This window comes from Bufo gargarizans, chromosome 3 (assembly GCF_014858855.1).
Source record: "Bufo gargarizans isolate SCDJY-AF-19 chromosome 3, ASM1485885v1, whole genome shotgun sequence".
Classification (NCBI taxonomy): domain Eukaryota; kingdom Metazoa; phylum Chordata; class Amphibia; order Anura; family Bufonidae; genus Bufo; species Bufo gargarizans.
In genome coordinates this window covers 78,482,227-78,501,764 of record NC_058082.1, presented here as the reverse complement: position 1 = coordinate 78,501,764, position 19,538 = coordinate 78,482,227, and the positions used below count along the sequence as shown (strand labels likewise).

The 19,538-nt window shown below is 44.8% G+C and overlaps 1 protein-coding gene across 1 annotated transcript in view; it reads left to right on the top strand.

Annotated features, from left to right (window-relative positions):
- The first annotated feature begins 441 nt into the window (after positions 1-441).
- Positions 442-19,538, top strand: part of LOC122932848 (WD repeat-containing protein 49-like) — a 190,342-nt gene continuing 171,245 nt past the window's right edge. The window contains exons 1-3 of the mRNA XM_044287488.1: positions 442-671; positions 18,336-18,606; positions 19,028-19,081. Coding sequence (XP_044143423.1) covers positions 604-671; positions 18,336-18,606; positions 19,028-19,081 — 393 coding nt within the window. The 5' untranslated portion in view covers positions 442-603. The remainder of the gene's footprint in view (positions 672-18,335; positions 18,607-19,027; positions 19,082-19,538) is intronic.

Below are 19,538 nucleotides of genomic sequence, written 5' to 3'. Positions count from 1 at the left end.
AAATGTTTTTTCACAGTACAAGGAAGCTGTCTAACATTTAGAATCAGCGCTGGATGTGCCAAAGTTACGTAGAGGCCGGCGTCTCTACATCGATCCTCTGCCAGCACAGGGGCTTATTAAGACCGGCGTCTAAAACATTGGTCTTAATAAATGTGCCCCTATATGAATGGATTTAGTTCTACATACATGAAAACAAAGCCTAATAAAATGCAAGTAACAATACACAGAAAGCAGCCTGTATCACAGATATTGCTATGGTTCTGCAGCGGACAGATAGGAGATTATTGCATTATTTGTATTCATGTCTAACCTGCCAGACTACCGAAACCTGAGCCAAGCACTTAGTTCTCTAGAGGCAGGACCAAGCCTGGAGTAACCTGACCTGCAAACATACACAGAGCTGAGAGCAGCAGCACAGGAGGAGAGGGAGGCTGGCAGGAATCTCTCTTGGAGGGGCTTTGATATTCACAATTGACTCAGCAGCAGATCCCCCTGCAGGGGAGAGGGGCTGGATATAGCATCCCTGCTAAGTGACCTCTGCTACCATCGAGACAAGTGCACCAGGATGACAGAAGAGCTGCTTCCAAGTGGACTATAAAAACCATGTATCAGAACATGAAGCTGAGACCCAGCTCTGCCCTGGGCAGGCTGGAGACCTACAATGCCCACAGGTAAGAGGTGTCGATCTTGTGGAATCAAGTTTGATGGAAGGTTTTTGGAGTAGGGAACTTGTGCTGAGGGATTACCCATGCGAGGTGGTTGTTTACTGTTGCTATGGCAATGGAATGTATCAGAGCATTAAAATTTAATGATGCTTTGCCTGGATACAATGTCGCCACACGGCTAATGAGTCACACAAACTCATCTTGCAGGATAGTTTCTATAGAAATGTGATTTGTAAAATACGTGAAAAACAAAGAATTTTAATGCAGAACAGCAGGATCTGCATAATATCATAGATTATGGCCCAGATTCACTAATGTGTATGCGCCTAAAATCAGTAAAAAAAAAAGTTACCTAAATTGGTTCAATATTGATGCAATTGGTGCAACTAGGGTCTCTACTAGGGATGAGCGAACTTGTGTTTCAAGTTCGGCGTGCAAGGTTCGGGTTAATTAAGAATTCTATTATGGATTCCGCTACCACGGACCATACAGTCCATGGTAGCAGAATCCATAACGGAATTTTTAGGTAACCCGAACCTTTCACGCCTTTCACACAAGTTCACTCATCCCTAGTCTCTACATTTTTTCAGACCTAGGGCTCATGCACAGGACCGTGTGCTGGCCGGGCCCGTGCTGCAGTCCACAATGCACGGGCATCCACCGTGGGGCCGCTGCATGTGGATCGCGGACCCATTCACTTGAATGAGGGCCGCGATCCGCATCCAACAGTCCGCACCTCAAAAAAGAGGTGCACGCACTACTTTTTTGCGGTGCGGAGGCACGGACTGAAAACCCACGGAAGCACTCAGATTGCGGACCCATTTAAAGGAATGGGTCCGCATCCGTGATACAGGGGTGCACACAGCACAGGCGGTGCCAGTGTATTGCGGACGCGCTGTACGGCCAGGCTCATGCACATGAATGTGTGTGGCCCGTGCCTGTATTGCGTCCGCAAACAATGGGTCCGTAATATACAGGCATCGGCCGTGTGCGCTCCGTATCACGGATGCGGACCTGTTCACTTGAATGGGTCCACAATCCACAACATACGGAGCGGTACAGAGCAGAGGCACGGAGAGGAAACCCATGGAAGCACTACGAAGCGCTTCTGTGGGATTTCGGTCCCTGCCTCCGCACCCCCAAAAAATAGAACATGTTCTATATTTTTTTTTGGCCATATTGACTGAATCTTGCAGATTGCGGACCCATTCAAGTGAATGCATCCGTATCCGCAAATGGGCACACAGCCGGTGTCCGGGCATTGCGAACCGCTATTTGCGGTCTGCAGCAAGGGGAGCACACATTCAAGTGCATTAGGCCTTAGTCATAAAAGGGTGGGTCTTACCAAGAGCAAAGGGGCTTCAGGGGAAAGGGGGTGTGACCTAAGATGCGCTGTTTTGCGGTTCGACATTCTGTCTCAAAGTAAGCCAGCCAATAACTGGTATAGAGTTAGGCCTCTTTCACACATCCATGTCTGTGATGACATCAGTGACAAGATGATTAGTGGTTCATTCATGAAGATGACTGTGAAGGATCTGTGTTTGGTCCGTGTGTCCGTTTTTTGCTCCCCATGTGTCATCTGTATTCCATGGACACTGCTAGACTGAAACTTGGTTTCCAGATTATATTCTAGCAACGATCTGTGTGGGCACCCATGTAGTGTCCACAGACCCATAGACTATAACGGTGATGGCTAACCTCCGGCACTCCAGCTGTGGTGAAACTACGACTCCCAGCATGCTCCATTCCAAGCAAATGTGCACTTTGGGAGTTGTAGTTTTACCACAGCTGGAGTGCCGAATGTTAGCCATTACAGGACTATAATGTGTGTAAGGGACAAAAATAAGGCATGCTTCCATGTTGTGCCCGTGGAAAACCACAGATGTGTGAATACACACAATAAAGGGATTGTGAAGCCTGCAATACATCAATATCCGATAGGTGGGGGTCCGACTCCCGACACCCCTGCCGATCAGCTGTTTGAAGAGGAGGCGGCACTCATACAAGTACTACTTCCTCTTCAAGATTACATTGCACATCTTCCCGTTGCAGCGGCGGTGCAGTGTAATTACAAGTATTCAGGCCACCGATCAGATATTGATGACCTATTCTGGGGATAGGTCATCAATATTACTGGCTGCACAACCCCCTTTAAAATCAATGGGTACATGTGCTATTCACCACGCATCCATAATCTACTGGCCTTACTAAGGCCCCTTTGCAGACGAGCATGAGCGAATTAGGTCCGGATGCGTTGCGTACGTGTTCAGTGGAAAATGTGCGATTTCGCAAGCAAGTTAATTCAGTTTTGCCTGCGATTGCGTTCAGTTTTTATCGCGCGGGTGAAATGCGAATTGATGCGTTTTTATCGCGCGAGAAAACTGAATGTTTACAAACAACATCTCAAAGCAACCATCCGTGAAAAACACATCACGCAGCCCTATTCACTTCTATGGGGCCAGCGTTGCGTGAAAAACGCTGAAAATAGAGCATGCTGCGATTTTCACGCAACGCACAAGTGATGCATGAAAACCAACGCTCATGTACACAGAGCCATTGAAATGAATGGGTCCGGATTCAGTGCGGGCGCAATGCGTTCGCATCACGCATTGCACCCGCGCGGAATACTCACTCGTGTGAAAGGGGCCTAAGGGCTCATGCACACGAACGTGCCATGTTTTGTGGTCTGCAAATTGCTGATCCGCAAAACACGGATGCCGTCTATGTGCGTTCCGCAATTTGCGGAACAGAACGGGCCGCCCATAATAGAAATGCCTATTCTTGTCCATAAAATGGACAAGAATAGGACAAGTTCTATATTTTTTTTTGCGGCCCCAAGGAACATAGCAACGGATGCGGACAGTACACTGAGTGCTGTCCGCATGTTTTGCAGCCCCATTGAAGTGAATGGGTCCACATCCGAGCCGCAAAAAATGCAGCTCAGATGCGGAACCAAACCACGTTCGTGTGATTGAGCCCTAATGAGTATCCACCAAAAACGTGTCTAAAATGTGCTGCAAATTGGTGCAGTTTTGGTGCAACTAGTGCTTCTATGCTTTTTTCTGACTTGCCCAGAAAAGGGTGGGACTTAATGGGAGGGCTTTCTAGGAAAAGGGATGTGACCTTAGATGCGCCATTTTGCTTCACAATTGTTCTATAATTATGGCGTAAAGTACTATATCAAGGTAAGCCAGCCAATAATTGGTATAGTCAAAGAAAAGTGTCTATGCCTGCGCCACATCCAACCTGAGCCCTGTGATAAATCTGCGGCAGGTCTAGTCAGCTGGTCTAAGGTTACGCCATCTACAGGATCAGTAAATCAGGGCCAATGACATCGGCATGTAACAAGCTCCGCTCATAATTCTCATTTTCTTACATTGTATTTGTCTTATTGAAGAATATATTCTAGAAAGATTCCCTACTTACCTTCTTGAGAGAAGTCTTGTAATATTCTGTTCAGCCAGTTTTATAATCTTCTTGGATTCCTAATGGCTTAGTTTATTGCAAACATTACAGATTCTGGATAACAACATATATGGCAATCATCGTAGTACCCCTTAGGACCGTCACACAGCCTCCATTCCCTCTATCGTAATTTGGCCATAGACATTTAGGGGGTCATTTATTATATTGAAATACATCTACGGTATATTAGGCATATTTCAGGTGCAGATGGCGGCGCAACAGTTAGTTGCGCTCTAATCTGTGACTTCTCTCTGCTCACACCAGGTCTGAAAAAGGGGTCGTGGGTAGGGAAGGTGACGGGCCTTCGGGCCCTTCTCATTCATCATTTTCTACACCTGTAAGCCAGTAAGGAAGGTGCCTTACATTTAGACTGGCACTGGATGCGCCAAAGTTTTGTAGAGGCCTATGTTATGTAGAGGGGGTCTTAATAAATGACCCCCTTATTTTAACTGAACTAAAGCTGGAGGCATCAGCCACTGTAATCTAATGAATATGGAGTGGCCAGCAGTGCCCTGACACCTGTCAATGATGAAAGAAGATCAGTTATGTTGGATTTTATGCCTGAACCCAGTTCCCTGGGAGATAAGCGAAGATAGATTTTTTGCAGAGGCATATTCTTTTATCCTATTAAAATATATCTGTGCGCTCGGCTGATCTGTGCATGTATATTTATGGGCAGTGTCCGACTGGGGTTCCTTGGGACCACCAGAGGAATCTATTCTTGAGGTCCAACCACCAAATAATCAAGTCTAAGGCTAGTTTCACACTGGCGGTACAGCCTTCCGGCAGGTTCGTCCGGCGTAGAAGGACGGGAAACCTCTGCACGCAGCGGTATTTGTCCGGACGGATCTCTGTATATGTGCCGTGTTGCTGTCGGATCTAAGCCGCCATTATAGTTAAAGGGGCCAGCAGGCATTCAGACAGTTTCTGGCAATGCTGGATCTGGCCGAGAACAGCCTGCGGATCTGTGAACGTTAGTGTGAAACTAGCCTAATAGGTTTTGAATCAAAGAAACAGACCCTAGTGGCAAAGGCAGCCAAATTGTTTTCTCTTCCTGGAACTTTGGGGCCCAGTATGGTTATCAGAGTCTGGGCCCACCGGTGCATCCTCCCAGTACTCTGGTGGTCCAGTCTGATCCTGTTTATGGTGCAGTCAGGAGAGGTAAGTATATAGCTAGCTCACATGTAGCTATAAAATTGTAGTAAAGTTGGCCATACACTTTTGGTGGGATCACCATGTATGTCCAATGTGTATAGGGTCTCATGACTCCTCCTGGCCAACAGATGTCAGGGTAAAGAAGGATTGGACATATTGGATTCCAAAATGCCACATCATTTGTTCTGCTGCTCGTTCATTATTTATGAGACTGCTGGAGATAGTGGAGTACAGCACTTGGCTATCTCCAGTGCTCCCATACAAAATGAATGGAGTGGCAGTGCGCATGCCTGACGTGCCACTCCATAAGAACGTGGTGTTTCTGTCTGTGCCTCCGCAAAAAAATAGAACATGTTCTATTTTTTTTTTACGGTGCGGACAGACCACGGACCCATTCAAGTTGAACGGGTCTCGATCCGTCCTGGCCACCGCACGGATGTTGCGGTCCCCAATGCAATGAACGGCCGTGTGCATGAGCCCTTAAGCAGAATTTAGTGCAGCATAAAGAAAGAAAGTGAAGATTATAAGCAAACCTGTCAGTACATCAGAGAAAGAGAGCACGCAGAGTTATTGAGTTTGCCTGCCAGTTTATGCTAAAGCCTGCTGGAACCAAGACAAAGCCTACCAATTGTTTGGATGAAAGTTTATTCAAGTAAAGCTGCCATTGAATTTCACCAGAAGGTCTGGACTCAAGTTATTTTTCCTTCATTGCTCAGTTATTCCCCCTTTATTTTGCTTTGGAGCCAAAGCCTGGGGTCCAGTAGTATCCAGGTAGGAGCACAGTGACACATAAAGTGACATTTAGGCCTCACTACACCACTCGGCATTTCCTACTACACCTGGAGTGCAATAGGGGCATATGCACCCTCAATGCAGGTAATGCCTTTCTCCAGGGCACTAGTAAGTTGTAAACTGAGAGCGTCCCCAAAAGTACAATGTATCTATAAAATGACAAACTGAGTTCCGCGGACTATTCCTAGGCCATGTGATATACCGTTCATTGGTCACGTTTTCAAGTGAATGGGCCTAAGATGCAATACCAAGCATAGTCACTATACAATGTACGGCGCTGTGCTTGGTAAGCCGTTGCAGAGTCTGCAGCGCCCACCTGAGCACCATAGTCTCTTCAAACAGCTGATCGGTGGGAATCAGAATCCTACCAATCTGATATTGATGACCCATCCTGAGGAGAGGTCATCAATATTGTACTCTGTCCTGGAAAATCCCTTTAACCTGTAGGATACCTGTCACGGATGAAGTTTGCAGATGGAACTTATAAATAAACGAGCGACTGGCTTGATCCCAAACTAAAGAGCTAATAGGTGAGCCCTATAAAACCCTAAGAGCTCTCCCTGACTGCTATGCACATGCAAGGGTCTCAATGGTAGACGATTGCATGCCCTCGTACCTAAGCCTGTGTGACACCTGAAAACCCTATAATAGTGAGGGGACACTACCACCGGCTCCCTGCACTTAATACAGACGGAGTCAGGGTCACCTAGAATCAAGCCAGCAAGGAAACACAATAAAGTAAAGGACTTATCTGAGAAAACAGCAGAAGCAGCCTCCAGCAGTGAACACTTCATCCAGGAAGTAGTATAAACCGCAAAGTGAGGCAGTATGGGAGGGAATATCAAGGAAGACAATTAGTCTAAATAAGTGACACCTGGCAGAAGGAAAAGAGATGAGAAAGTGAAACCAAAACAAAGAACATCATACAAGAGGTAGAGAAGAACGTCTGCCAGACCTTCTCACAGAACTGGCGGTGACAGTACCCCTCCCTCTATGGGTGGACTCTGGACACTCAGAGCCCAACTTCTCAGGATGAGACCTATAGAAAGCCCTGATGAGACGAGTGGCCTTAATGTCCACCACTGGGACCCACATCCTCTCCTCAGGACCATAACCCTCCCAATGAACGAGGTACTGAAGAGAACCGCGCATAATGCGAGAATCCACAATCCTAGAGACCTGAAATTCAAGATTACCATCACGGACAAGATCTTGTAAGGCCCAATAAACTTAGGACCCAACTTCCAGGAGGGAACCTTCAGTTTGATATTCTTTGTAGACAACCACACCAGATCACCCACATTCAGGTCCGGACCAGGCACACGTCTCTTATCCGCCACAAGCTTATATCTCTCACTCATCCTCTTCAGATTACCCTGAATCTTTTGCCCAAAAAAATGACAAAGACAAGGAAAATCTCTCCTCAGGTAAAGGCCTCATGCACACGGCCGCCGTTTTGGCGGCTCGGAAGCGGACCCATTCATTTCAATGGAGCCGCAAAAGATGCAGACAGCGCCTTCCGTTTTTTGCGGATCCGCGGTTTGCGGACCGCAAAAAACGGCATGGTCATGTGCATGAGGCCAAACCGGAAGACCCCTCTCCAGAGAATGTCCCAAACTGCGAATGAAACCCATATGCACCAATAAATGGTGACTCCTGGCGACGGTTATTTAAAGCAAACTCAGCAAGGGACAAAAAAGAATACCAATCCTCCTGATTCTCTGCCACAAAACAGCACAGATATGTCTCCAGATTCTGATTGACGCGTTCGGTCTGACCATTCGACTGCGGGTGAAAAGCAACCAAACCCCCAAGCGAGAACAGAAGGCCTTCCAGAATCAGAAAAGATGTCTGAAGGGATGCCATGCAATTTAACAATATGATCAACAAACGCTTGTGCCAGCGTCTTAGCATTGGGTAACCCAGGAAAGGGAATGAAATGTGCCATTTTGCTAAAACAGTCTACTACCACCAGAATCACGGTCTTCCCCAAGGAACGAGGCAGGTCCGTAATGAAGTACGGGAAGGAATGGGTAACGGGAGGAGAGAACCCGATGGCCGTGAATGAGGGACCTTGGCACGAGCGCAGGTCTCGCATGCTTCCACAAAACCTTCAACCGTCTTACGAAGAGACGGCCACCAGAATCTCCGAGCAATGAGATCCACTGTGGCTCTACTCCCCGGGTGCCCAGCAAGGACAGTATCGTGGTGCTCCTTAAAAACCTTGTGTCGTAAAGTGAGAGGCACAAACAACCTCCCAGGAGGACAAAGATCAGGAGCCTCTGCCTGGGCTGCCTGAACCTCTGCCTCCAAATCAGGATAAAGAGCAGAGACGACCACCCCTTCAGCCAAAATGGGACCCGGGTCTTCAAAGTTCCCCCCTCCCAGAAAACAACGTGACAGGGCATCTGCCTTCACATATTCAACCCCAGGGCGGAACGTAACAACAAAATTAAACCTAGAAAAGAACAAAGACCACCTGGCCTGTCTCGGGTTCAGACGCTTGGCCGTTTCCAAGTAGGCCAGATTCTTATGGTCGGTAAACACAGTAATAGGGTGTCTGGCTCCCTCTAACCAATGGCCATTCTTCAAAAGCTAATTTGATGGCCAACTACTCCCTATCTCCCACATCGTAATTTCTCTCTGCAGAGGATAGTTTCCTTGAGAAAAAGGCACACGGTCGCCATTTGGCAGGAGAGGGACCCTGAGATAAGACCGCACCCACACCCACCTCAGAAGCATCCACCTCAACAATAAAAGGTAGAGAGACATCAGGTTGTACCAAAATGGGAGCGGAAGCAAAACACTCTTTAATACTAGAAAAGGCTTTAAGCGCATCTACCGACCACAAGGAAAAATCCACCCCCTTTCTGGTCATATCAGTGAGTGGCTTAACAACAGAGGAATAATTCAAAATGAACTTTCTGTAATAATTGGCAAAACCCAAAAACCGCATCAGCGCCTTCTGATTCTCAAGAAGCTCCCAATTAAGCACAGCGCGGACCTTCTCAGGGTCCATGCGAAAACCAGAAGCGGAGAGAAGAAAACCAAGAAATTGAATCTCCGGAACCGCAAACACACATTTTTCCAGTTTAGAGTACAATTTATTCTCCTGCAGAATCAGCAAGACCTGACATAGGTCCATACAAGAGGTAGAGAAGAACGTCTGCCAGACCTTCTCACAGAACTGGCGGTGACAATACCAGTGATGTATATGTACAGCGCTGGGAAGTGTGCCTGAAATCCCAGCGCCGTACAGCTACGGCGCGCTGATCAGGCGGGTGCAGGAGCTGCGCCCGCCCGATCAACTGCAGGGGTCCGGCAGTCACTGATAGCCGGACCCCTGCTGGTGTTTTCCCCGATGCCAGCGCATTAACCCTCGGTCAACACTGACCACGGCATGTGCGGTATCCTCATCGGGTCCCCGCGCTCCTGTGACGGGGACCTGATGGCTGGGACGGCATCCCAATGCCTTCCTTAGGCAACATGGCTGCCATCCCTGTGAGCCTGTGAGATCCAGCCCCCTGGATCTTACAGGCAGGAAGGCTGTAAGTGTAATACACTTACAGCAAAATGCATCACAATACAGATGTATTGTAAGGCATTGTACAGGGGATCAGACCCCCAAAAGTTGAAGTCCCAGAGTGGGACAAAAAATAAATAAAAAAAAAGGGAAAAAAAGAAAAGTATACATATTAGGTATCGCCGCATCCGTATCGACCAGTTCTATAAGAATATCTCATGATCCACCCCGTCAGGTGAACGCCGTAAAATAAGAGTGCCAAAACAGCCATTTTCTGGTCACCTTGCCTCACAAACAGTGTAATACCAAGCCATCAAAAAGGCGTATTTATCCCAAAATGGTACCAATCATCTCATCCTGCAAAAAATGAGACCCTTAGGCCCTTTCACATGAGCGAGTTTTCCTCGCGGGTGCAATGCATGACGTGAACGCATTGCACCTGCACTGAATCCTAAACCCATTCATATCAATGGGTGTGTGTAAATGAGCGTTGTTTTTCACGCATAGCTTCTGCGTTGCGTAAAAATCACAGCATGTTCTATATTGTGTGTTTTTTACGCAGCCCTGGCCCCATGGAAGTGAATGGGGCTGCGTGAAAAACGCATTGCATCTGGAAGCAAGTGCGGATGCGATGCTTTTTACACTGATGGTTGCTAGGAGATGATGTTTGTAAACCTTCAGTTTTTTATCATGTGTGTGAAAAACACATCAAAACGCATTGTACCCGCGCGGAAATTTTTTTACTGAATGCAATCGCAGACAAAACTGACTGAACTTGCTTGCAAAATGGTGCGAGTTTTCCTGAACGCATCTGGAGCCAATCCGTCACGCTCGTGTGAAAGAGGCCTAAGACAATCGTCCAAAAAATAAAAAAAATATGACTCTCAGACTATGGCAACACAAAAACAAGATTTTATTTTGTTCAAAAATGCTTTTACTGTGTAAAACTTAACAAAAATAAAAATAATAGGCACATTGGGTATCGCCGCATCCGTAACAACCTGCTCTATAAAAATATCACATGAGATGCCCCCTCAGGTGAATGCTGTAAAAAAGAAATTCTGGCAAAATCTGCATCCAAAATCCATATGGCGCTCCTTTCTTTCTGACCACTGCCACGTGCCCATAGAGTAGTTTACCACCACATATGGGGTATTTCTGTAAACTGCAGAATCAGAGTAATGTATATTGAGGTTTATTTTGCTGTTAAGCCTTGCTGTGTTGCAAGAAAAAATTGATTAACAAAAAAAAATACCAAAAAAGTGAAATTTCAAATTTCACCTCCATTTTCCTTTAATTCTTGTGGAACACCTCAAGGGTCAATAAAGTGTTTAACCTCAGTTTTAAATAAGTTGAGGGGTATAGTTTCTAAATCGTGGTCATTTATGGATGGTTTATATTACATAAGCCCCTCAAAATCAATTTATAACTGAATTGGTGCTTAAAAAAATGGCTTTAGAAATTTTGTTGAAAATTTTAAAAATTGTTTCTAAAATTCGAAGCCTTCTAACGTCCTAAAAAAATAAAATGACATTTACAAAATTATACCAACATAAAGCATACATATGGGGAATGTTGATTGATAACTATTTTATGAGGTATTACTATCTGTCTTAAAAGTAGAGAAATTCAAATTTAGAAAATTGAGATTTTTTTTTATATTTGGAAAATTTGGGATTATTTTATAAATAAAGGTGAAATTTATCGACTCAAATTAACCACTATCATGAAGTATAATGTGTCAAGAGAAAACAATCTCAGAATGGCTTGGATAAGTCAAACCGTTCCAAAGTTATTACCACATACAGTGATACATTTGCAGATTTTCCAAAATCGGCCTGGGATTTAACGTGAAAAGTGGCTCGGTACTGAAAGGGTTAAAGAAATAGGGATGTGCATACAGCTCCATAGCATAAAACTAACTCTATATTCTGTCCCAGGGGTATGTCCAAAATACAGAAGTATGAGGGAGGCTCAAAAGTTCAATTCAGTGCACCCAGTATGCAGCCCCTGAATGCCAGTTTAACATACTGGATTAACCCTATCTGAGCCCCTACTTGTCACGACAGGTGAACCTATCAATTAAAGGGTTAACATAGGAATATCATCATGATGGTAACTAAAGCTTTCACAATACCGTTATTATCTCCAGCAGGCTGTTCCAGCAGAGAACAGCCTGCCGTAGCTCTCTGGATCCGGAATTGCTCTCCCGTCCACCCCTGCCGGATGTTAACGCAAAGCCCGCTGGTGGCATTAACTAGAATATCCACAGCGCTTTTTGTCAGTCTGAATCATGGAATAATTTGCCAGGTATCGGGCGGCTCTCCTCTGGTCCCCATTATAGTCAATGGGGCTGGAGCGCATTGTATTAACATCTGGCAGGGCTGGACCGGAGAGCTCTTGCAGGCTCTTCTCTGTCGGGACTCAACACTAATGTGAAACTAGCCCAAGGAGCTTATTCCTTCCATCTGCAGAATTCAGGTATGTTTCAGGCCTCATTCACATTTCTCTGTCCATTACACATCCGTGAAAAATCCACCCATGTTTCATCCGTGAAGATGTCTGTGAAGATTCCGTGTTTGGTCCATGTGTCCGTTTTTTGCCCTCCGTGTGTCATTCGTATTCCACGAACACTGCTCAGCTAAAAAATAATTTCCAAAACATCTTCTACCATTTGGCCATGATAACCACTGACAGAACACGGTTGCCATCCGTGTTGTGTCAGTGTTTTTTTTACTGACCCATAGACTTCAATGGGCATGTTTGATCACGGACCATAGTGGTGCATTTTGATTTTACCACTGACCCACGGTCAGTGGAAAACCACTAATGTATGAAGAACAAGCACATTAAAATCAGTAGGTACGGACAGCACATGTCCATGAACGAGGCCTTATAGATTTGCTTTACATTTATATTTCTACTTCTTAATGGACTAGAATCCCTGAAGGAAATGAATTGTTGACAATAAAGAAGCCTGACATGAGAAGTGATCTCCTGAGTTCTTCTTATTAGTTGTGAAAAGAAACCAAGATGTCCCCAGAGACAATCTGTTCTCCAGCTTTCCTTCCTATCTCCTTTTCCTATTATAGAATACTAGATGTGATAGAAACCGATACTCTGAAAGTGCTCATGGCCGGGTTGCAGCCAGGTTTTCCTTCATCAGGGGCAAAGATTCTGTTCACCCCCAGTTCTGTATCTGAATTTAGGGCCTGTGCCCCATTAGACCCCCACTACCTACACATTAGTCTTGGATGACTAACAATTATCAGTGCCGATTTCGCCATTAGCATGCATTTTTGGCTCAGTTGATGTTATTTCAAAAGCTCAGGGGACATGAGCTGAAACATTTCTCTGTCAGTGTTTTTACGACTTATATAGGGTGCTGAATCTCCTTAAAGGGCATCTGTCAGCAGTTTTGTACCTATGACACTGGCTGACCTGTTCCATGTGCACTTGGCAGCTGAAGACATCTTTGTTGGTCCCATGTTCATATGTGTCCACATTGCTGATAATAATGACATTTTAATATATGCAAATGAGCCTCTAGGAGCAACAGGGGTGTTGCCATTACACCTAGAGGCTCTGCTCTCTCTGCAATTGCTGCACCCTCTGCACTTTGAGTAACACGACTAGGTGTAATGATGTTTTCACTGCCTGGTCCTGTATGAAGTCTTACTGGAAGTGCTCCGTGGTATGGAGACATATTGGCAGTAGGTATCTCCCAAGGAAAGAGAACCATCTCGCTAGCGCCACCTTGTGAAAGTGGCTCCCTATGAGTCAAAAACAAAAGGAAGATTTTCCTTTGTCATGACCCAAGGTTTGTTAAAAAGTCAGAGCTCTATAGCATGCTCTCTCCTTGTGTAGGAAACCGAATCAAGATGGAGCCATAGACTTTCCATTGAGTCTGTCTGGCCTCCTCTCCTGCAGCGAAGAGGTAAAAGCGCGATATGCGAGCGATTTTCTCTCTTCTCGTTCTGCTGAGTGGAGGAGGTCTCAGTGCTCAGACACCAACCGATCAAAACTTTTGAAATGTCAAGTTTTACTGAATCATTTGCCATAAAACTATATATCAGCTCCTCCTGCTCTATAACATGCTGCCTGCAGATTGGACTACATTTTCAACTTGATGAGGTTGATAATATATTATTCCTGCTAGAAGTTTATAAATAAAGGTACGACTGGGTGTCACCAGTGTGTGTGGGGGAAGTCCCTGCACAGTCTGACACTGTTCAATCATTGCTGCCAGAGTTTGGCCACCTGTACACGGTTGCGGGTGAACGAGCATAAAATCCGCACGTGCGGATTTATGTGCGTTTCTGCAGCATATCCACACCAGAATCCGCATTTTCTAATAGCGGTTTATGGTAAGGATCTGATGCAGTTTTGCCGTAGATCTTACCCTTCCATTGAAAAGGGTGTAATCCGCAGCTAAAACTGCAAACATAATTGAGATGCTGCAGGTATTTTTTTCAATGTTATGTTATGCTGGTGATACAGTCCTGATCAAAAGTTTAAGACCACTTGAAAAAATGGCAAAAAATCATATTTTACATTGTTGGATCTTAACAAGGTTCCAAGTAGAGCTTCAACATACAGCAAGAAGAAATGAGAGTGAGACAAAAAAAATTTTGAGCATTCAATTTAATGAAAACAACGAATAAACTGAAACAGGCTGTTTTTCAGCTGATCAAATGTTTAGGACCAAATGCCTTTAAAAGGCCAAATCTGTGCAAAGATGTGGATTAATTGTCATTTTCTGTCAGGTAGTCACACGTTGTGATTGCAAAGGCAAAAAAACTCTCCCGTTTTGAACGTGGTCGGGTTGTTAAGCAGGGTCTCTCACAGCACGCCATCGCTGCTGAGGTGGGACGCAGTAAGACAGTCATTTGGAATTTCTTAAATAATCCTGAGGGTTATGGAACAAAAAAGTCAAGTGGAAGACCCAAAAAAATTTCACCAGCACTGAGCCGGAGGATCCAATTCACTGTCCGTCAAGACACTGGACGATCCTCGACCCAAATTAAAGCCCTTACTGGTGCTGACTGCAGCCCCATAACCATCAGACGGCATCTGAGACTAAAGGGCTTCAAAAACAAAAAACGTCTTCAAAGACCTCGTCTCCTTGAATGCCACAGAACTGCTCGTTTGGACTTTGCAAGAGAGCACCAAACATGGGACATTCAAAGCTGTAAGAAAGTTTTATTCTCTGATGAGAAAAAATTTAACCTTGATGGTCCTGATGGTTTCCAACGTTACTGGCATGACAAGCAGATCCCACCTGAGATGTTTTCATCTGGCTATGTCCAGATGTTGCAGAGAGCATTCCTCATGACTGAGGGCTCTCGTCTGTGTAGTAACGACTGGGGTTTTCAACAGGACAACGCTACAGTACACAATGCCTGCAGGACAAGGGACTTCTTCCAGGAGAATAACATCACTCTTTTGGCCCATCCTGTGTGTTCCCCTGATCTAAATCCAATTGAGAACCTTTGGGGATGGATGGCAAGGGAAGTTTACAAAAATGGACAACAGTTCCAGACAGTAGATGGCCTTCGTGGCGTCCGTCTTCACCACTTGGAGAAATGTTCCCACTCACTTCATGGAAACGCTTGCATCAAGCATGCCGAAACAAATTTTTGGAGTGATCAACAATAACGGCGGAGCTACTCATTACTGAGTTCATGTTTGGAAGTTGGATTTCTGTTTTGGGGGGTTTAGTTTTTTTGGGAGGTGTGATCCTAAACTTTTGATCAGCTAAAAAAAAAGCCTGTTTCAGTTTATTCGTTGTTTTCATTAAATTGAATGCTCAAAAAATGTTTTGTCTCACTCCCATTTCTTCTTGTAGCATGTTGAAGCTCTACTTGGAACCTTGTTAAGATCCAGCCATGCTAAATAGGATTTTTTGCCATTTTTCAAGTGGTCTTAAACTTTTGATCAGGACTGTATAAAATCACCCCTCCGAGTGACGCTATAACTTGGATGCTTCTCTGTTATGCTGAAGTGACCAAATAAAGCACAGTTTGGACTTTGAAACTGCTGTCCACGTGAAAATCTGTCATTACCAACCCTACTGCGAGTACAGATCCCTACATATCCCTAAATCTAACACTTTTGTCTAGAAAAGTAACTCCAGTTTTCCTACTCCACCTTCCTTCTGGAGCGAGATTGCAACTTTTTCCCCCGACTTTTTTAAAGAAAGTTCAGAAAAACTTCAAAGTTCAGAGTTCTGTGTTCAGCACCAGAGGGACCTCTATACCCCACATCCCCTGACGAAGCCATGCGAGTGGCGAAACATGTCGGGAGGGGTGTATTAGTATAGCGATTTTAGACAGAGTGAGTGCGCAAATATAGGCGTACTACAAGCGAGACAGGTAGCCGGAAATAGCAGGCAGTAAGGGACAAGTCCTTGGAACACTCTATATATTAAGATTGAAGGAGATTATAAGATCAGCCACCAGGTGGTGACTGAGGTACCCCGCGGCGTGACCTCCAGGCTGTAGGACACTAGCACAACCTAAGGAGCCATAAACAGTTGCCAATTGGGAACTGCCTCCCAGGCATTGATACAAGTGTTACATTGTGTGCTACAGCAGGTAGGCACACACAACGGGTGCTGTACAGTGGCATAAAACTGAAGGACGACTACCATGAATACCTAAGGGGGCCCTGACAATGGCAATAGTAGTACACCTTACAGATATAAGTAAACAAACATAAGGTTGCTTTTAGCAGCCCACCAAACTCTGATGATTTTAACAATAGATTTTCTTTTTGTGTGTTTGTTTTACTAAATGAAATAAAGATAAGATTTTTGTATTAGTTAGAGATCCCTAAAGGGATTTTTGGTCCCACAGACCGCAGGAAACTACAGCACCAGGGACAACACACTGAACACGTCAAATAGCTGTGTATTACAAGGATCGCTGCCAGTTGTTGTTGCAAATTTCTGTGTTGATAACTTGTGATTCACAAGAGATATTACAAATCTGATTGCGGCAATCAATTTCTGAGAAAATTCTGGTCTTCTTTGGTATGCTACGTGACCCTCTTCCCATTAGAAAATGTTTCCCTTGATCCAATATGGCAGGTTTCAAGATGGCAGCCATGGTACCAGACATAGCCTAAAGGATAGGCTCCCTCACCATTTACTTGCTGGGGTATTCATCAAATTAATTTTCCCTTTCATTTCTGAAATAAAAGGTTGTTTTGAGACTTTTGACTTACCCTGTACTTCTACAATTCACCATGGCGTGCTGGATATCAGCTACTGGGCCAAATTCTGTCTGATGGTGACTAGTCTTGAGCGAATCGAGCTTCAGATCACCGATTCGAAGTCGATTCATTCAAGAACTTCAATTTTAAAGCTGTCTCCAATACAGCATTAAAATATATTGGCCCCGTGGAGCCAAACTTCATTTCACCCAAAGTCACGTGAGAGTTCGGTGAATTAATTCGGTATTCATTCATCTTTAAAAACATTTAAAATTTTAAATCCGAAGTCGAGTTTTCTGGACCCAAAATTTAAAGGTTTTGTTCACTGATCCACTTAGTTATCATTTTTTCCTTGTGACATGATGCTCCATCTTGCTGAAAAAAGCATTGTTCATGGCCATATTGCTCTTGGATATTGGAAAAAGCTTCCCTTGGAGGATGTTTTGATAGCATTCTTTATTCATGGCAGTGTTTTTAGGCAAAATTGTGAAGCACAGCAAATTAACAGACTTATTAGGGGCATTACATAGGACTGGTGTTAGTACAGACGGTGAAGGTAATCGCTCCTGTATGGCAACAGACCTTATCACTTGTGGAGATGGTATATTGCACCCAGCATACTTCTATAATGGATTGGCCATCCCTTTGATGATCTGCCCCCCTTAGCCTGGGAACTGCAGTACATATTGTGATAGACATTTTGCTCCACTTTGGCCAATTTGGAAAGTTTTTTGGATCTAAGAGAGAGAGAGACTCAAAGTCAGCCATCCTACAGCCTGCTAGCCCATATCCAGATCCAGAAAGATTACTACCAGTGACTTTTATGAGCTGCCAAGTGACTTTTATGAGCTGCCAAAAGTACCTCCGTTAATTGCCTTACCTGGATTAGGTACCCCCAAATATGGCCTGTTTATTATCTTGCAGTCATCCAACCCAGGCCTCCTGCCATGCACCTCATCACAACTCACATGTAACATTAAGGTCACCACCCAGCCACCATCAGACAGGAGCCCCAATATGAAGGTGTGCCCTAAGGGGAAGAAGGTTGTGTTCCTCAATTCACTGCATGGCCCCAGGAAGCGTTGGAGTGAGGACAGCCATTGTGAACCACCATCACTCCTATCAGTGTCACAACTACAGCTCCCCTCTTCTTGTCTCTCCCCCTGTGGGCACGCTGCACATACACATTAGATAAAAGTAATCCAAAACCAACCATCTCAGGCCTACTTTCTTACATGTATCGGGGTCTCCTGACTACCCCAATGACAGATGTTGGTGGAAAGAATAATCGGGCATGTAGAATTTTTGGATCCTTTGTTCCCTTAGAAGATTGAGAGGAGTTGATGTCGGCTGAACAAGCATGCTTTAGTATACAGGTGAATACATGAAGATATTGCTATAGGTGTCATGACATGGAGGATATAAAACTATCAATGCAATTACGAGGTCCTTCATTTTAAGTAATTGTAATCACTGTTTTCCTGAATGACATAATAACAAAAGCTAACCCAATTTTACAGTCTTTTTAGCGAGATAAGACAAGCTGTCTCCGTTCCAAACCCACCTGTTACACCGAGGGCGAAAACTGCTGTGGGGACCACCAAGGCTCAGACTTTGTCCCCATCTGACTACACTGGAGAAGACAGCGAGCAGATCCAAATGCCTCCAGAATGGCTGGAGAAGGAGATGATACGCAGGCAGCAGAGACGGTATTCCCTGGGACTTGTGGACAATGTAATGGAAAGTCTTCAGAATATCTCTGACCCAACTAGGAGCCTCAGGAAAGAGAAGGTACGTCATATACATGCATGTGTTCATATTTCCAGACCAGGATTGTTGATCCAGAACAAGGGGAAAAAAAAGCCCAAAATTAGGAAATTATCCAGTGCTCACTATACATTTATTTCAATGAATGAGCAAATGCATCCAAATTGCATGGAATACTGCAGATCTGGATGTAAAATAAAAGATGCAGGTGATCAATACTACATTGTTGTGCACCTGGACTTATAGAAAAGTTATTGGGGGTAATTTACTAAACACCGATGTCTTAATAAATATCTGTCTGGCGGAAGATGCGTCCAATTTATTAACAGTCTCCGGTGCATGTGTGATGTCCATGTGTCAGAGTCTGAAATCTACACCAGTTTTGTGACAAATTTTGCAATTTTCTATGCCAAAAACCTGCCATAAAGCCTTTTTGTTTCCACAGTTTGAGCAACAAGTGACCCTGGAGCAGCTGCATAGACTGAAGAAAGCTTTCGAGGTGTGTGTCCTCTGTGGTCATATGCTTGATAATAAAACGGGAATACAGACTTTAGAATCAGGGATTCCCTCTATGGTACCTCCGCTGTTAGTGTCAGTCGACTCCACTGCTATTGATTTACGGTCGTTCTGCTCTATGAGAGGTGCAAAACAATGAAAATAGCAGGAGGGCAGATAACTGACCCGAACTGAGCCAAATAGATCCCGCTGACTATAATGGGGTCTGTCTGGTTTCTGTTTGGGAGTCTGCCTGGCTGGCACGCAGTCGTGTGCATGAGCCCTTATTGGCAGAGAAAAAAGTCCTGTACGCAGGACCTTTCTCTCCATCATTTTGGATGGAATTTGCAATGAATGGAGACTCTAACATACAGTAAATGTGAACAAGTCCTTAGGCCTCATGCACACGACCGCGCCATGTTTTGCGGTCTGCAAATTGCGGATCCGCAAAACATGGATGC